We start from the raw sequence: 16368 nt of genomic DNA, 5'->3' as shown, positions 1-16368 counted from the left end.
AGGCACCTTACGAGGCCCCTTGAAGTCTTTTGGCAAGCGCTTGTTACGTATAGCCGACACCAGGCAAGGGACACCTCCTATTCTTGTGGCTACTCCTGCCTCAACGGAGGTTGCCGGATAAGCCAGAAAAGTCTGATGAGCCGCCTACTCAGCTGCCAGTTGAACCGCCCGTTCAGCCTCTTGTCGGATTCTCTCTTGATCCGCCAAGTTAAGGGCTCCACCTTGCGTCGACTCATGCCTGTGCGGTTGGTTACGGCACTGAGCGTTGCTTGACATTTCGGCTGAGTCCATATGCCTGCTATAGCTCGGGCTCCGGCTTGGGCGAGGGGTTGAATGGATTTTGTCTCAACTGTAAGAGTATGCATCCTGCTGCGCTAGAGCCGTCTGTAGAAGTTCTCGCACCCTTCGTGTTTTGATTGCTGTCGGAGAGTCGCCTTCCATCGGGAAAGCCGCCAAACGAGCCGACGCAACAATGAGATTCTCCAAAGGATTAGAAAAGTGACCCAGTGGTATTGGTGTGTAATGAAGCGGAGCGGTATTCATACTAGGAGGTTCCATGGCCCGTGGTTGAACCGGCGCCCCGGGTGTCGTGGTCTGATTTGCCTCCGGCGGGTTACTTGGACCGGCCCCGGGTGTGTGGAAAAGGTTCCTAGAATCGTACGTCAGAGGCAGACATGACTGAGTTTTCTGGTGCCTTCTCCTCATGACCTCATTTGATGCGTTCAGATCCACCGAGAGCCGGAAAGTCTCCGCTTGAAGCTGTTGAGCACGAGCATCCAAAGCCGCCCGCTCCGCGGCCATCCTGACCTCTTCTGCTGCTAAATTTTCCTTGGCCTGTGCCATCTCTTCGTGTACCCGTGCCACCTCCGCGTCATGCTAAGCCTTATCCGCCGGCTCCACCACAGCAGTCAATAGAGTCGTCAACTTATTCATGAGGTCCATCAGTATTTGAGTCGGGGGGCGCGCGGGGTCTCCTGACCCGGCTGCTGCCGACCCGGTGGTTGTTGCTGTTGCTGCCGTGGAGTTCTGCCCGGGTTGAGTGCCAACCATGAAGACTCCGGTTCAATTCGGCGGCTCAAAGGGGTCCAGAATACTACTGCCATCGGAACAGCCTCCAAGCATGCCATCTTGCAGTTGGTACAAAGAATCTGTCTCGCCTGTTGATGATGTAGCGTCAGAACAGATAGCCGTCTCACCGCCATCCACTGATCCTTCAGAGTATTCACCTCCATGGATGCAACCCACGAAGGCATGCCTCACGGCAGGTTGAGCCCGGCTGGATCTCGCGCGCTGAGCCGTCTCGACGAGGTTGGTGTAGACGTCCGGCTCAGGGCATGACTCGCCGATCCGACCGATGAAGACATGGATTCCGCCGAAGGGGACCCGGTACCCATACTCAATTGAGCCGGCCTCGGGGCCCTAGCCTTCGTCGTTGATGTAGAGCTTGCCGCGACGACTCTTGGTCATCCGGCCCACAGCGTATCCCTTGAGCCCTTCGAAATTGACCTTCAAGAACTCAAATCCATCGTGCGCTGGCCCCACGATGGGCGCTAACTGTCGTGGATTGTCACGGCAGATGTCCTAGCAAAAGGATTTAGTCGTAAGGCCATCGCAACTAGGAATCTTAAAGGGGTTAATCGGGACAAATGACACGAGAGGTTTATACTAGTTCGGCCCCTTACGATGAAGGTAAAAGCTTACGTCTAGTTGTGTTGGAATTGATGAGGTTTCGATGACCAGGGAGCGAATACGCTTTGCCTGGCTTCGAGTTGTCGTTTCTTGCCCTAAGCCGCCGCCGGGTCGTCCCCTTATATACACGGGTTGACGCCTGGTGGCCTACAAAGTTCCGGTCGGCTCATAAAACGTGTCCGGCTCGGTGACTTCCTTTACATGCCTTTCTTTACAAGTCTTTTCCTACATATGGCGGTTCACAATATTGGGCCTTAAGCCGCCTCTGGGCTTAGGCCTTTTTCAAGTGTTAATAAATCATCACCTTGAATATTTACTGGGCTTCTTCTTTTAACCCGCCATTGGGGTTGACCCGGCCCCTTCTGGGCGGGTCATACCTAGTAGCTATATCCCCAACAGATGGTAAATTATGTTGTCACAGGGCTGGCAATTTTCTTTACCAAGCATGGCGAATCCTTGTCATGTTCAGTTTTTCTGCCGAAAATGTTGCCATAGAAAATTGCCATCCTCACGGCAACGTAATTTGTTATAAAAATCTTCGATTTACCATGTTTAAATAGCTGACATCATATTTTTAGCATTTCTGAAATTTACTTGGTCGGAATTTGATAGCTACAGCGCACGCCGTAGCATGGCCCTTTTTAGAAATAATGAAGGAAAAAAATCAACTTTACAGGCCGTTGACTCGTGCAACCAAAATGAAATTCAAAATGCTACGTACACAAGATCAGCCTCTCGATCGTTCCATCAAACGACGCGATAGAACTTGGAGGGCTGGAGCCCGGCGGTGAAGTTGAAGTACTTGAGCGTGGTGGACCACCTGAAGTTGTTCTTGAGCCGGTGCACGGCGATGGTGTCCGGCACGAGCTCGTGGGCGCAGGGGGCGCCTCGCTGCGGGAAGTCGTACATGGCCGGCTTCACGTCCACCCGGTTCTTGGCCTTCCCGGCGCCGCTGAACCAGGAGTAGAGCGTCCTGTCCTCCGGCCCGGCCGTGTGGTTCCTGATCCGGTCCGCCGCCGCCACGATCCACTCCACGAGGTCCCACGAGATGACGTACCCCATGCCGGACATGTACTCGTTCCACCCGCGCACGTAGTCGCACGGCACCATGCAGCCGTAGTAGAGGTCTTCCCTGGGCGCGCGGCCGAGCGACTCCGCCAGCTGCGGCAGCCGGAAGAAGGTGTCGTCGTCGGCCTTCATCACGAAGTCGTAGGCCTCGGCGCCGAAGAGCGCCGGCACGCTGGAGAAGTAGGAGTGCGTCTTGCCGTTGTCCATGTTCTCCGGGCAGTCCAGCTCCACCACGTCGCCGTACCGCATCGCCTCCAGCGCCACCAGCAGGCGCTGCTCCTCCGACTCGATCCGGCAGAAGAAGAAGCGGACGTCGACGCGCGCCGTCAGGTTCGGCTGCTGGAGCGCGTACAACGTGCGGAGCAGGTGCCGCCGCTCGTACCGGCTCGGCAGGGTCAGCACGCCCATGAGCAGCCGGAAGTCCGGGGCCGCCTGCGCGACGACGTGGCGCGCCGCGACGCTGGCGCCGTCGGGGCAGCCGGCGCCGGCGAGCGACGACTGAAGGGCGAACTCGTTGGGGTACACGACCATGAGCACGGCGGCGAGGAGCGCGAGCGGGAGCAGGAGGAGCGTCGCCGTCGAGACGGATGGCGTCGGGGTGGGGAGCTTCCTGTGCTGCGATTTCATTGCGAACGGTGTGCGCCACTCTGCGATTTCTGAGCAGGGCTTGCGCGGTGCAAATCCAGTTGATATGCAGAGAAGTAGAGTACGACGCAGCGAGAGGTGCAGCGGAAGCATTCTTCCCCGTGAACGGCGACGGTGTACGCCTCCTGTCTTTGCGTGAAGTGTGGAGGTATGACCTTGGGATTTGCTTCGTGATGGCTCAAAGTCGACCTTGGCTCGCGCCTGGAAATGGTGGCTTCCTTGAAATGACGGGTACTCCATGTTCTGACGCCTTTAATTTAGGCTATATCATTACAAGACATAGATTAGCTGTAACTCGGCTTAGTGTAGTAGGCAACTAGGATTAAACTTACACTAGGTTTACCCGACAATGATACCCTGGTTTCCTGTCAAAAGTGTGATTGTTTATCTACTCTCAGGCTGATTGAAAGGGGCACAGATCAAGAGCAAAATATCCAAGTGATAAGCACGTAACAACCTTTTGTTTGCGGAGAAAAAACCCGGATTTACCACGAATGTTCATAGTACCAAGCACCCTAAGCATAATAAAAACGAAATTGCCTCACATACGATCAATTTTATCATACGATTTGTACAAGAGACAGGCCCGTTTCCCGAGGTCCCCCCTCCCTTTTTGTAGCCGGTCTGATTTTGTCGATGACAGATGGTAAGTCTTCATGCACGTGCCACTAAGGACCAACGCCCGCGATCGTCTCGGTTGAACCCTTAAATCGATCCGAAGCACTTGACACCAGATCTCTTGTCGTGTATGCACATGGTAAATTCTAACCTCACAGTCCCAAAGAAACAACACAAATCTATGCCAGAGCTCCATCTTGATGAACGAACTCAAGAAAGGTTGGAGTCATCGGAATATGAATTCAACAATGAGGCGTCATCATCTGTCCAAGCGCCACCGTTGCGAAGAGTAAGAAAAAACTAATATAAATTATTAGCTGAGACGAGGCATGGGATTCCCCTCCCCGCAACTTGTCACGGGAGCAGCAGGCTGGGGAGAGGTGAATTCACGGGTTGGCTAAGAGCATCTCCAGCCGTTGAGCCCCCCAGGAGGCATTTTTTCGCCTCCTGGGGGGCGGCCGGCGTGAATTTTAGCCTGGGGGCGGGATTTTTTCCACTCGTCGCGCCCCCAGGAGGCGAGAAGCGGGGCCGACGAGGACGAGCGAGGTGCTGATGATCATCAACGGACGAGGGAGGAGAAGGACCGGGCTCCTCGCCGGCGTGCACCTCCCCTGCCTGGTCGTCACGCGCCCGCGCCCCTGGCCGCCACGCCCCCTGGCTTCCCTCGTCCGCGCCCAGGCCTCGCCGGCCACGTGTCCGCGCCCAGGCCGCGCGCGCTGGGGGTGCACCTGCTCCTCCTCCTCTCCTGCTTGCGGGGCGACGAAGAAGGCAAGCCAGTAGGCGAGGAGGCCGAGCCGGCGCAGCTCGTCGTCCTCGCAGATGTGGAGCGCCTGGATCTTCTCCTTCTCGACGACGAGGCGGGCGCGGATGTCCTGCTCGGTCGGGGTGAGGGGCCGGCTCAGCGGGGCGCCGGAGGGGGCCAGGCCGGCGAGGAGCAGCGCATGCTTGAGGGAGAAGGTGGCGGGGCCGACGGGGAGGCGGAAGGCGTGGGAGCGGCGAACAGGGCGTGGCGGCCGTGGCCGTGGAGGTGGTGGCCTCCTCGGCCGCCGCCTCGGCGTCGGGCACGAGCAGGTCTCTGGCGTCGACGAGGACCAGCGAAAAGGCGTGCCAGGCGGCGGGGACGGGAGTGGGGTTCGGTGCCCGCGTGTGTGGAGGGAAAGAGAGAGAGGAGCTAGCACGTGGGTGGTCTAGCGCCAGGGAGCACGTGGGGACGGGAGAGAGGAGAGAGCCGCTGGCAGGTGGGCCAGCTCCCACAAAAAGGCGAAATTAAGCTCCCGAGGAGCCCCCGGTGCGTTGGGTGTCCTATGGGGTTGCCGGCGGGAATTTTTGCTTCTACCGGCGAAAAATGACGAGTCGGGGGTCCGAATGGGGCGATTATTGACCACCGACGCCTAAAAAGTGGCTTGGGAAGACTTTTTGGGGCACTAGTGGAGATGCTCTAAGCCTGAAGGGGCGAGTTCTTCACCCCAACTGCCGTTGAGAGGAAGGGAAAGACAGAGAAAGTTTTTTTCCAACTCAGGTTAACTTGTTGCCAAATTATTGGGAAAGTGGTGCCTTGTGACACATAAATGCTTCAGATTTCGGCCATCGTATCTCCGAAAATTGGCCGGCGGCTAGCCCAAGAAAGTGCTAGATTCGGCTGAAACTTTGCGTGGTTTGAACTATCTAATTTTTTTGGCAAATGTTGTGAAGAACTGAGAATCAAAAGTTTGGACGGAGGGCTGTTGGAGCTGCTATATGACGCTAATTGCAGCGCTTAAGCAGTCATCGCCCACTAACCGAATCAACTTGTAACATCCACGATGCGGTTATATCTCCCACATGTCGGAGCACGACTTAGAGGCATAACCGCATAGTAGGCATATCGTAAAAGGGGTAATCTTTACACATCCCATGTACTGAATAAGAAAGGGATAAAGAATTGGCTTACAATCGTCACTTCACACAATACATAAATATAACATTTCATCATCCAGATACATACAAGGTCCGACTACGGAAACAAAATGAAAGAAGACCACCCATAATGCTAGATCCCCGATCGCCCCAACTGGGCTCCACTACTGATCAATTGGAAACGGAACAACATAACGAACACGATCTTCATCGGGCTCCCCTGAGCTCGGTTGCGTCACCTGCACGGTTATCATCGGCACCTGCAACTGTTTGAAGTAATCTGTGAGTCACGGGGACTCAGCAATCTCACACCCCCGCGATCAAGACTATTTAAGCTTATGGGTAGGGAAAAGGTATGTGAGGTAGAGCTGCAGCAAGCAATAGCATATACGGTGGCTAACATACGCAAATGAGAGTGAGAAGAGGAGCAAAACACGATTGTGAACTAGAAGTGATCAAGAAGTGATCAAGAAGTGATCCTGAAACTACTTACGTTCAAGCATAACACAAGACTATGTTCACTTCCCGGGCTCCACCGGAAAGAGATCATCATGGCTACACACGCGTTTGATGCATTTTAATTAAGTTAAGTGTCAAGTTCTCTACAACCGGATATTAACAAATTCCCATCTGCCCATAACCGCGGGCATGACTTTCGAAAGTTCAAAACCCTGCAGGGGTGTCCCAACTTAGCCCATCACAAACTCTCACAGTCAAACGAAGGATATTCCTTCTCCCAGGACGACCCGATCAGACTCGGAATCCCGGTTACAAGACATTTCGACAATGGTAAAACAAAACCAGCAAAGCCACCCGATGCGCCGACATCCTGATAGGAGCTGCACACATCTTGTTCTCAGGGCAACATCGGATGAGCGCTCCGTACAACTAAAATCAGCCCTCGAGTTTCTCCAAGGTGGCGCTGCAAAGGACTCTAGTTCGGACCAACACTTAGAGAAGCACTGCCCCGGGGGGGGGGGTTAAAATAAAGATGATCCTTGAGTCTGCAGAACCTAAGGGAAGGTGATAGGTTGTTAGTGCAAATGGTAAAACCAAGGTTGGGCCTTGCTGGAGGAGTTTCATTCAAGGCGAACTGTCAAGGGGTTCCCATTATAACCCAACCGCGTAAGGAACGCAAAATCAAGGAACATAACACCGGTATGACGGAAACTAGGGCGGCAAGAGTGGAACAAAACACCAGGCATAAGGCCGAGCCTTCCACCCTTTACCAAGTATATAGATGCATTAATTAAATAAGAGATATTGTGATATCCCAACAATAATCATGTTCCAACAAGGAACAAACTCCAAACTTCACCTGCAACTAACAACGCTATAAGAAGGGTTGAGCAAAGCGGTAACATAGCCAAACAACGGTTTGCTAGGATAAGGTGGGTTAAAGGTTTGACATGGCAATATGGGAGCATGATATAACAAGTGGTAGGTATCGCGGCATAGGCATAGCAATAGAGCGAGCAACTAGCAAGAAAAGATAGAAGTGATTTCGAGGGTATGGTCATCTTGCCTGAGATCCCGCAAGGAAGAAGAACGAGTCCATGAAGAAGACAAACGGACGAGGTCGAACGAATACTCACAAATGCGACGTTATCGAAACTAACCCGAAAAAGTAACACCAAAAAGAAGCAAACAACATAGTAAACAACCATCACATAAACATGGCATGATGCACAACCAAGTATGATGCATGTCCGGTTTAATTATGCATGACATGGCAAAGTGCACAAGCAATCCTACGAATTAAGTGGATCTCGGTATGCAACTCCGTTGCATATTGATGGAACATCACATCGGTTATTTAGTTCACACTCGGTTAGGTACTCAACAATATTAAATGTTGTTTAAACATGACAAGAGGTGAAACATGAGTAAAATACATAGTTAGGCATTTTAAATGAGGCCAGAAATATCAAACAACAATTCCGGTAAAACCTCATGTGCATTTAGTAATTTAAACAAACAACACTTTTAACCATTTTAAATGTTGTTATCATGATGCGAATGGCATATGCAAGTTTTATGCAATTTTTGAAAAGGTTGACATGAACATGCTATGAAGTGCTTGTCATCATGGCGGAAAGAAAGGGTGCCACGGTGACGAATCCGAAAATGATGCCACGGCACCATATCGGTTCCGGTAGCTCACGGGGATACCGGTGCAAAAGGAAAAGTGACGGGAGCGTGTCATGCAAGGATGGTGGGGTGCTCCCGGATACCGGGTCCCCACGGCTTAGCGGCAAAAGAGGAGGACCGAGCAAGTGACAACTCGGACATGGTGCAGACAACGGGTGCATCTCATACAACATATGCAAACATTCTCGGACGGTCATCTCGGGGTTATACCTTCGAAACGTGCGTTATCGGAGGGGTTCAAGTTCAAAGCGGTGTAGGGGAAGTAGACGTTCTCGGGACGTTCGGTAGTGGAAGTAGGGGTACATGATGACGGTAGAGGTACTCGTTATCTTGGCGGCGGTAGTCGTTCACGTTCTTAGTTGCCAATTTTCCATAGATGTTCGGGATCACGGCGAGGGACTTGACCTCCATGGAGGCTTCGAGGGTCGATGGTAGTTGTTCTCGTATCATCGTGGAAGTAGTCGTACTCGGTGATAGTGGTACTTGGCGTTTCGTTCGGTACTCTTCGAGCATCCAAGGTCTTCGGCGCTATGGTAGTCGTACACACATTCGGAGAGAAGCTCGGCGTATCCATGTACTTGGCGTTCCGGTGTGGTAGTCGTTCTCGGGACCGAGGTCCTCGTGCACTTGATGATTTCGGAAGAGGAACTTGGCACCCACGGTTATTGTGACCACCGTCTTGACGTTAACAGCGCCAGGCAGCTGCGGCACGCGTGCTATGAAGAGGTCAGGAAGCAATGGTGGCGACGACGGCCAGAGGCTGGACCTTGCAGCGGCGACGAGAGACTCCGGGACGGCATGGAGGTCGAGGATGAAGAGCTCGAGACGGCGCTGGAGCATGACGATGCGACAGCCGTACAAGGCAGGGAGGTGCTCGAGGAGACTCAGGCACACGTCGGAGGCATCGGCCAGCAACAGCTCTAGTGGCCGGCACGATCGAGGGACTTGCAGCGGCACGCGCGATCTCCGGCGGGTTGAGGCGAAGGAGGTAGCAGCAGCGAGAAGGCCGGGACGCGAAGTCGCGATGGCGGGAGGGGTCGTCCTGGTACTGCGGGCTGGCGGCCAAGGAAGCTCCTGCTCCTGCCGAAGACGACGGCGGCGGCCCTGCGAGATGGGACGTCAGGGAGAGAAAATGCGACGAGAGGAAGGGGAGGCCATGGATCGGGCACATGGAGCTTGAGGCGCCGGAGGAAGGAGGAGGCCATGAACACGAGGAACGCCACGGCGCTCGCTGGACAGAGCTTGCAGGCGGCGAGGATGGAGCCATGCGGGGACGGGGAGGCGAGGTGCGCTGGCGATGACGGGGATCGAGCGCGGGGGCTCCTGCGTGCATGGGTGGGGCGAGAGACCGCTCCTCTCTGGCGGCGCGGGCAGGGGAGAAGAGAGGATCGGGAGAGAGCGAGGCTGCGAGGGAGATGGGGGAGTCGGGCTCCCTGGCGGCGCGAAGGGAGAGGATGAGGGAGAGAACGATTGGAGGAGAGTCGTCCTAGGGTTAGGATTAGGTGGGCCTGGTGAGGGAAGTCGGGCGGCCCAGGTGCAGTTGGCCTAGGGATTAGGCAGGGGCGCGGCTGGGACTAGGGATGGGCCCTGGAGGCCGGCCTGCTGGGCTCTCTCCTCTCTCTCCCTTATTTCGAAGCAGAAAACAAAAATGGAGAAGAAAAGAAAGAGGGAGGGGTTAGGGAAAGAATTAGCGCATGTAGATAATATTCTCGGACTCGCAAAAATGCGCTGGTTCCAAGAAAAATAGGAGAGGCATGATTGCAAGGATTTAATTCAAAGTCATTTGAATTTAATTCAAATGGTTTGAACAAGGGCTAGGAAATAGAGGTGTCCAAAAATGTTCGGATTTTTGGTGGAGCTCCGAAATATGATGAAAGAAATATATGGCCATGTTGGAGAACAAGAATTAAGATAACAAAGGCATTGGAATATTTTGCAAGTGTGTTTGCGGTAAATCCAAATAATTGGAATATTTACTATAGCTCTCTAAATATCGAGAGGATATGTTGTAAAGAGAATCACCATGTGAATTCCCTCGGTTTAAATGGATCAAAGATCCATGCTGAGGGAGTCCTAGATTAGTGGGTGTTCAGAGAGCCGGACTATACCTTCAGCCGGACTCCTGGACTATGAAGATACAAGATTGAAGACTTCGTCCCGTGTCCTAAAGGGAATTTTCTTGGCGTGGAAGGCAAGCTTGGCTATACGGATATGTAGATCTCCTACCATTGTAACCGACTTTGTGTAACCCTAACCCTCTCCGGTGTCTATATAAACCGGAGGGTTTTAGTCCGTAGGACAACAGACAATCATACCATAGGCTAGCTTCTAGGGTTTAGCCTCTCTGATCTCGTGGTGGATCTACTCTTGTACTACCCATATCATCAATATTAATCAAGCAGGACGTAGGGTTTTACCTCCATCGAGAGGGCCCGAACCTGGGTAAAACTTCGTGTCCCTTGCCTCCTGTTACCATCCGGCCTAGACGCACAGTTCGGGACCCCCTACCCGAGATCCGCCGGTTTTGACACCGACATTGGTGCTTTCATTGAGAGTTCCTCTATGTCGTCGCCGTCAGGCCTGATGGCTCCTACGATCATCAATGGCCATGCAGTCCAGGGTGAGACCTTCCTCCCCAGACAGATCTTCGTCTTCGGCGGCTTCGCACTGCGGGCCAATTCACTTGGCCATCTGGAGCAGATCGAAAGCTACGCCCCTGGCCGTCAGGTCAGATTTGGAAGTTTAAACTACACGGCTGACATCCGCGGGGATTTGATCTTCGACGGATTCGAGCCACTGCCGAGTGCGCCGCACTGTCACGACGAGCATGATCTAGCTCTGCCGCCGAACAGTGCCATGGAGGCCGCACCCGCATCAGCTTCGACCCTTAATTCGGAGCCAACTGCGCCGACCGGGGATGGGCGGTTGGACGCCGCCTCGGGGGCTGCAATCCCAACGGCGATCGAGCCGAACACCAGCCCCGCACTCCGGGAGACTCGTGACTCCAAGGAGCCGGACTCCTCTCGGGACTCTGAACCCTCCGCGCCCCTGCCGATCGAATCCGATTGGGCGCCGATCATGGAGTTTACTACCGCAGACATCTTTCAGCACTCGCCTTTCGGCGATATTCTGAAGACACTGAAGTCTCTCTCTTTATCAGGAGAGCCCTGGCCGGACTACAGTCAGCAAGGCTGGGATACGGACGATGAAGAAATTCAAAGCCCCCCCACCACCCACTTTGTAGCCACTGTCGATGATTTAACCGACATGCTCGACTTCGACTCCGAAGACATCGATGATATGGACGCCGATGATGGAGACGATGAAGAACCAGCGCCTATTGGGCTCTGGAAAGCCACCTCGTCATATGACATATACATGGTGGACACCCCAAAAGAAGGAGATGGCGATGGAACAACGGAGGATGACCCCTCCAAGAAACAGCCTAAGCGCCAGCGTCAGCGGCGCCGCTCAAAATCCCGCCAAAACAAATACGGTGACTCCAGCACGGGAGATAATAATACTCCGGAAAGTGCCGAAGAAAACCCCCTCTAGCAAGATTTAGCACAGGAGGATGGAGAAACCAGCCCTCATGAGAGAGCGGCAGACAGAGAGGTCGAGGGCGATAATCATATGCTTCCCTCCGAAGACGAGGCAAGCCTCGACGACGACGAATTCGTCGTGCCAGAGGATCCCGTTGAGTAAGAGCGTTTTCAACGCAGGCTTATGGCCACGACAAGAAGCCTCAAGAAAAAACAGCAACAACTTAGAGCTGATCAAGATTTGCTAGTCGACAGATGGACTGAAGTCCTTGCGGCCGAAGAGTATAAACTCGAACGCCCCTCCACGAGCTACGCAAAGCGCAGGTTGCTACCCCGATTAGAGGAGGAAGCACTTAAACCTACATCACCAGCACTCGATACGGCCGATCGACCACCTCGTGGCCGTGACAGAGAGGCCTCTCGGCCCTCCACTCAAGCCGCACCCCGTACCAAGGCACGGGAAAATGCGCCAGACCTGTGAGATATGTTGGAGGACAAGGGAAGGCAAACAAGATCGATCTATGGATCGCGTGGGTGCCCCACAACTCGAGACGGTAACCGTCACTCCGGCCACAAATTCGGCAGGGCCGAACACAGTAGATAAAGCTCATTGGAGCTACGTCGTGATATAGCCCAATACAGAGGCGCCGCACACCCACTATGCTTCATAGACGAAATAATGGATCATCAAATCCCCGAGGGTTTCAAACCCGTAAACATTGAATCATATGATGGCACAACAATCCTGTGGTATGGATCGAGGAGTATCTCCTTCACATCCACATGGCCTGCGGCGATGATTTCCACGCCATCAAATGCCTCCCACTCAAGCTTAAAGGACCAGCTCGGCATTGGCTTAACAGCTTGCCAATAGGTGTTGGGGAACATAGTAATTTCAAAAAAAAAATCCTACGCACACGCAAGATCATGGTGATGCATAGCAACGAGAGGGGAGAGTGTGATCTACGTACCCTTGTAGACCGACAGCGGAAGCGTTAGCACAACGCGGTTGATGTAGTCGTACGTCTTCACGGCCCGACCGATCAAGCACCGAAACTACGGCACCTCCGAGTTCTAGCACACGTTCAGCTCGATGACGATCCCCGGACTCCGATCCAGCAAAATGTCGGGGAAGAGTTCCGTCAGCACGACGGCGTGGTGACGATCTTGATGTACTACCGTTGCAGGGCTTCGCCTAAGCACCGCTACAATATTATCGAAGATTATGATGGAAGGGGGCACCGCACACGGCTAAGAATATGATCGCGTGGATCAACTTGTGTGTCTAGAGGTGCCCCCCTGCCCCCGTATTAAAGGAGCAAGGGGGGAGGAGGACAGCCCTAGGAGAGGCGCGCCAGGTGTGGAGTCCTACTAGGACTCCCTAGTCCTAGTAGGATTCCACCTCCCATATGGAATAGGAAAAGAGGAAGGGAAAAGGAGAAGGAAGGAAGGGGGCGCCCCCCTTCCCTAGTCCAATTCGGACCAGACTAAGGGGAGGGGTGCGGCCACCCTTGAGGCCCTTTTCCTTCTTTCCCGTATGGCCCAATAAGGCCCAATACGTATTCCTGTAACTCTCCGGTACTCCAAAAAATACCCGAATTACTCGGAACCTTTCCGATGTCCGAATATAGTCGTCCAATATATCGATCTTTACGTCTCGGCCATTTCGAGACTCCTCGTCATGTCCCCGATCTCATCCGGGACTCCGAACTCATTCGGTACATCAAAACTCATAAACTCATAATATAACTGTCATCGAAACCTTAAGCGTGCGGACCCTACGGGTTCAAGAATAATGTAGGCATGACCGAGACACGTCTCCGGTCAATAACCAATATCGGAACCTGGATGCTCATATTGGCTCCCACATATTCTACGAAGATCTTTATCGGTCAGACCGCATAACAACATACGTTGTTCCCTTTGTCATCAGTAGGTTACTTTCCCGAGATTCGATCGTCGGTATCTCAATACCTAGTTCAATCTCGTTACCAGCAAGTCTCTTTACTCGTTTCTTAATACATCATCCTGCAACTAACTCATTAGTTGCAATGCTTGCAAGGCTTAAGTGATGTGCATTACCGAGAGGGCCCAGAGATACCTCTCCGACAATCGGAGTGACAAATCCTAATCTCAAAATACGCCAATCCAATATGTACCTTTGGAGACACCTGTAGAGCTTCTTTATAATCACCCAATTACGTTGTGACGTTTGGTAGCACACAAAGTGTTCCTCCGGCAAACGGGAGTTGCATAATCTCATAGTCATAGGAACATGTATAAGTCATGAAGAAAGCAATAGCAACGTACTAAACGATCGGGTGCTAAGCTAATGGAATGGGTCATGTCAATCACATCATTCTTCTAATGATGTGATCCCGTTAATCAAATAACAACTCTTTTGTTTATGGTTAGGAAACATAACCATCTTCGATTAACGAGCTAGTCAAGTAGAGGCATACTAGTGACACTCTGTTTGTCTATGTATTCACACATGTATTATGTTTCCGGTTAATACAATTCTAGCATGAATAATAAACATTTATCATGATATAAGGAAATAAATAATAACTTTATTATTGCCTCTAGGGCATATTTCCTTCAACAGGATCAATCAGTTGTTGGGAGGACCTGGAAGCCGCATTCCTCGACAATTTCCAGGGCACTTATATGCGACCCCCAGACGCCGATGACCTAAGTCACGTAATTCAGCAGCCAGAGGAATCGGCCAGACAATTCTGGACACGGTTCCTAACAAAGAAAAATCAAATAGTCGACTGTCCGGACACTGAGGCCCTAGCAGCCTTCAAGCACAATATCCGTGATGAGTGGCTTGCCCGGCACCTTGGACCGGCAAAGCCGAAGTCTATGGCAGCACTCACGACACTCATGACCCGCTTTTGCGCGGGAGAAGACAGCTGGCTTGCTCATAGCAACAATATGACCAAGAACCCTGGTAATTCGGATACCAGGGACAGTAGTGGCAGGCCGCGTCACAACAAGCAGAAGCGCCGCATTAACGGCGACAATGCTGAGGATGCGGCAGTTAATGCCGGATTCAGAGGCTCTAAATCTGGTCAGCGGAAAAAGCCATTCAAAAGGAATCCTAGGGGCCTGTCCAGTTTGGACCGAATACTCGACCGCTTGTGCCAGATACATGGCACCCCCGAAAAGCCGACCAATCACACCAACAGGGATTGTTGGGTGTTCAAGCAGGCAGGCAAGTTAAATGCCGAAAACGAAGACAAGGGGCTGCATAGCGACGACGATGAAGAGCCCCGGCCGCCGAACAACAGTGGACAGAAGGGTTTTCCCCCACAAGTGTGGACGGTGAACATGATATACGCAACCCACGTCCCCAAGAGGGAGCGGGAGCGCGCGTTAAGGGACGTATACGCGGTAGAGCCAGTCGCCCCAAAGTTCAACCCATGGTCCTCCTGTCCGATCATCTTTGAGCGAAGGGACCACCCCACTAGCATCCGTCATGGAGGATTCGCCACATTGGTTCTAGACCCAATTATTGACAGATTTCATCTCACTAGAGTCCTTATGGACGGCGGCAGCAGGCTGAACCTGCTTTACCAGGATACAGTGCAGAAAATGGGCATAGATCCCTCGAGGATTAAGCCCACCAAAACGACCTTTAAAGGCGTAATACCAGGTGTAGAGGCCAATTGTACAGGCTCAGTCACACTTGAAGTGGTCTTGGGATCTCCGGATAATTTCTGAAGCGAGGAGTTAATCTTCGACATAGTCCCATTCCGCAGTGGCTATCACGCACTGCTCGGGCGAACCGCATTCGCCAAGTTCAATGCGGTATTGCACTACGCATACCTTAAGCTCAAAATGCCAGGCCCTCGAGGACTAATTGCGATCAATGGAAACACCGAACGCTCCCTCCAAACGGAGGAGCACACGACGGCCCTTGCAGCGGAAGTACAAAGCAGCCTCTCCAGGCAGTTCTCCAGTCCGGCCATTAAACGACCGGACACCGTCAAGCGCGCCCGGAGTAACCTACAACAAGACCGCCTGGCACGATCCGAGCAGGCGTAGCAATGCGGCCCAACCCCAGCCCTCGCAAAAAGGCGACGCCAGTGCTTCGCATACATAACTACGCTCTAGAAATACCATGGGTACAGGGGGAGGGGCACCATCACGGCACGCCCGAAACATGGCTTAAACCGCACCAGGGGCTGCCGATTTTTTAATTTAATCTTACTTTTAGGACTCCATTCTTTGGAAGGCCTGTTCGGCAGTTCAATTGCCGCACAAACGATGCAAGAACCAGGGAAGCAGACAAGCCACGCCGCATTACGGAACTCCCAAGCGGTCTCTATCACGAGCAGTATAACTGTTTTGCATACCATTCCGCAGCCTGCCCCTGGAACGGACATGTTAAATAGTCCAACCTTTTGCTTATCGCATTATTTGTATCGTTCTGCTTTGATCGCAACCCTTTTTAATAAACAATGCATAGCTTTTGTCTATTTTTGCATTACTCTTTTTTTTAATATATGTTCCTTAACAACATGTTGCACCCGTACACTTTGGTACGACCAAAATACGCCAGGGGCTTTAGTACCCCTCAATATGGTGTGAGAAGTCCGAACACTTTAACAAGTGCGGCACCCCGAACTTATAGCATTATATGCATCGGCTCCGAATCATGTCTTGAGTCAATAGTTTGGTTTGCCCGGCTCCTATGTTTTGGTGCCTTACATTCTGCTATATCGGCTAAGGTAGCACTAGGAGAACCACT

The 16368-nt window shown here is 52.6% G+C and overlaps 2 protein-coding genes across 2 annotated transcripts; both read right to left on the bottom strand.

The window, feature by feature from the left end:
- Positions 1 to 2294: 2294 nt before the first annotated feature.
- Positions 2295 to 3502, bottom strand: LOC123107074 (beta-1,3-galactosyltransferase pvg3-like). The gene has a single exon (XM_044529080.1). The coding sequence runs from the start codon at positions 3493 to 3495 to the stop codon at positions 2437 to 2439; it is 1059 nt and encodes a 352-aa protein (XP_044385015.1). The 5' UTR covers positions 3496 to 3502; the 3' UTR covers positions 2295 to 2436.
- Positions 3503 to 8208: 4706 nt separating this feature from the next.
- LOC123101349 (uncharacterized) lies at positions 8209 to 9186 on the bottom strand (the record flags this gene model as incomplete). The annotated part of the gene is made up of 1 exon (XM_044522842.1): positions 8209 to 9186. A coding segment is annotated over one exon (591 nt), but the record flags the coding sequence as incomplete, so codon positions are not given.
- Positions 9187 to 16368: the final 7182 nt, after the last annotated feature.

Source organism: Triticum aestivum, chromosome 5A, assembly GCF_018294505.1.
Source record: "Triticum aestivum cultivar Chinese Spring chromosome 5A, IWGSC CS RefSeq v2.1, whole genome shotgun sequence".
Lineage (NCBI taxonomy): Eukaryota > Viridiplantae > Streptophyta > Magnoliopsida > Poales > Poaceae > Triticum > Triticum aestivum.
This window is presented reverse-complemented; position numbering and strand designations above follow the sequence as displayed.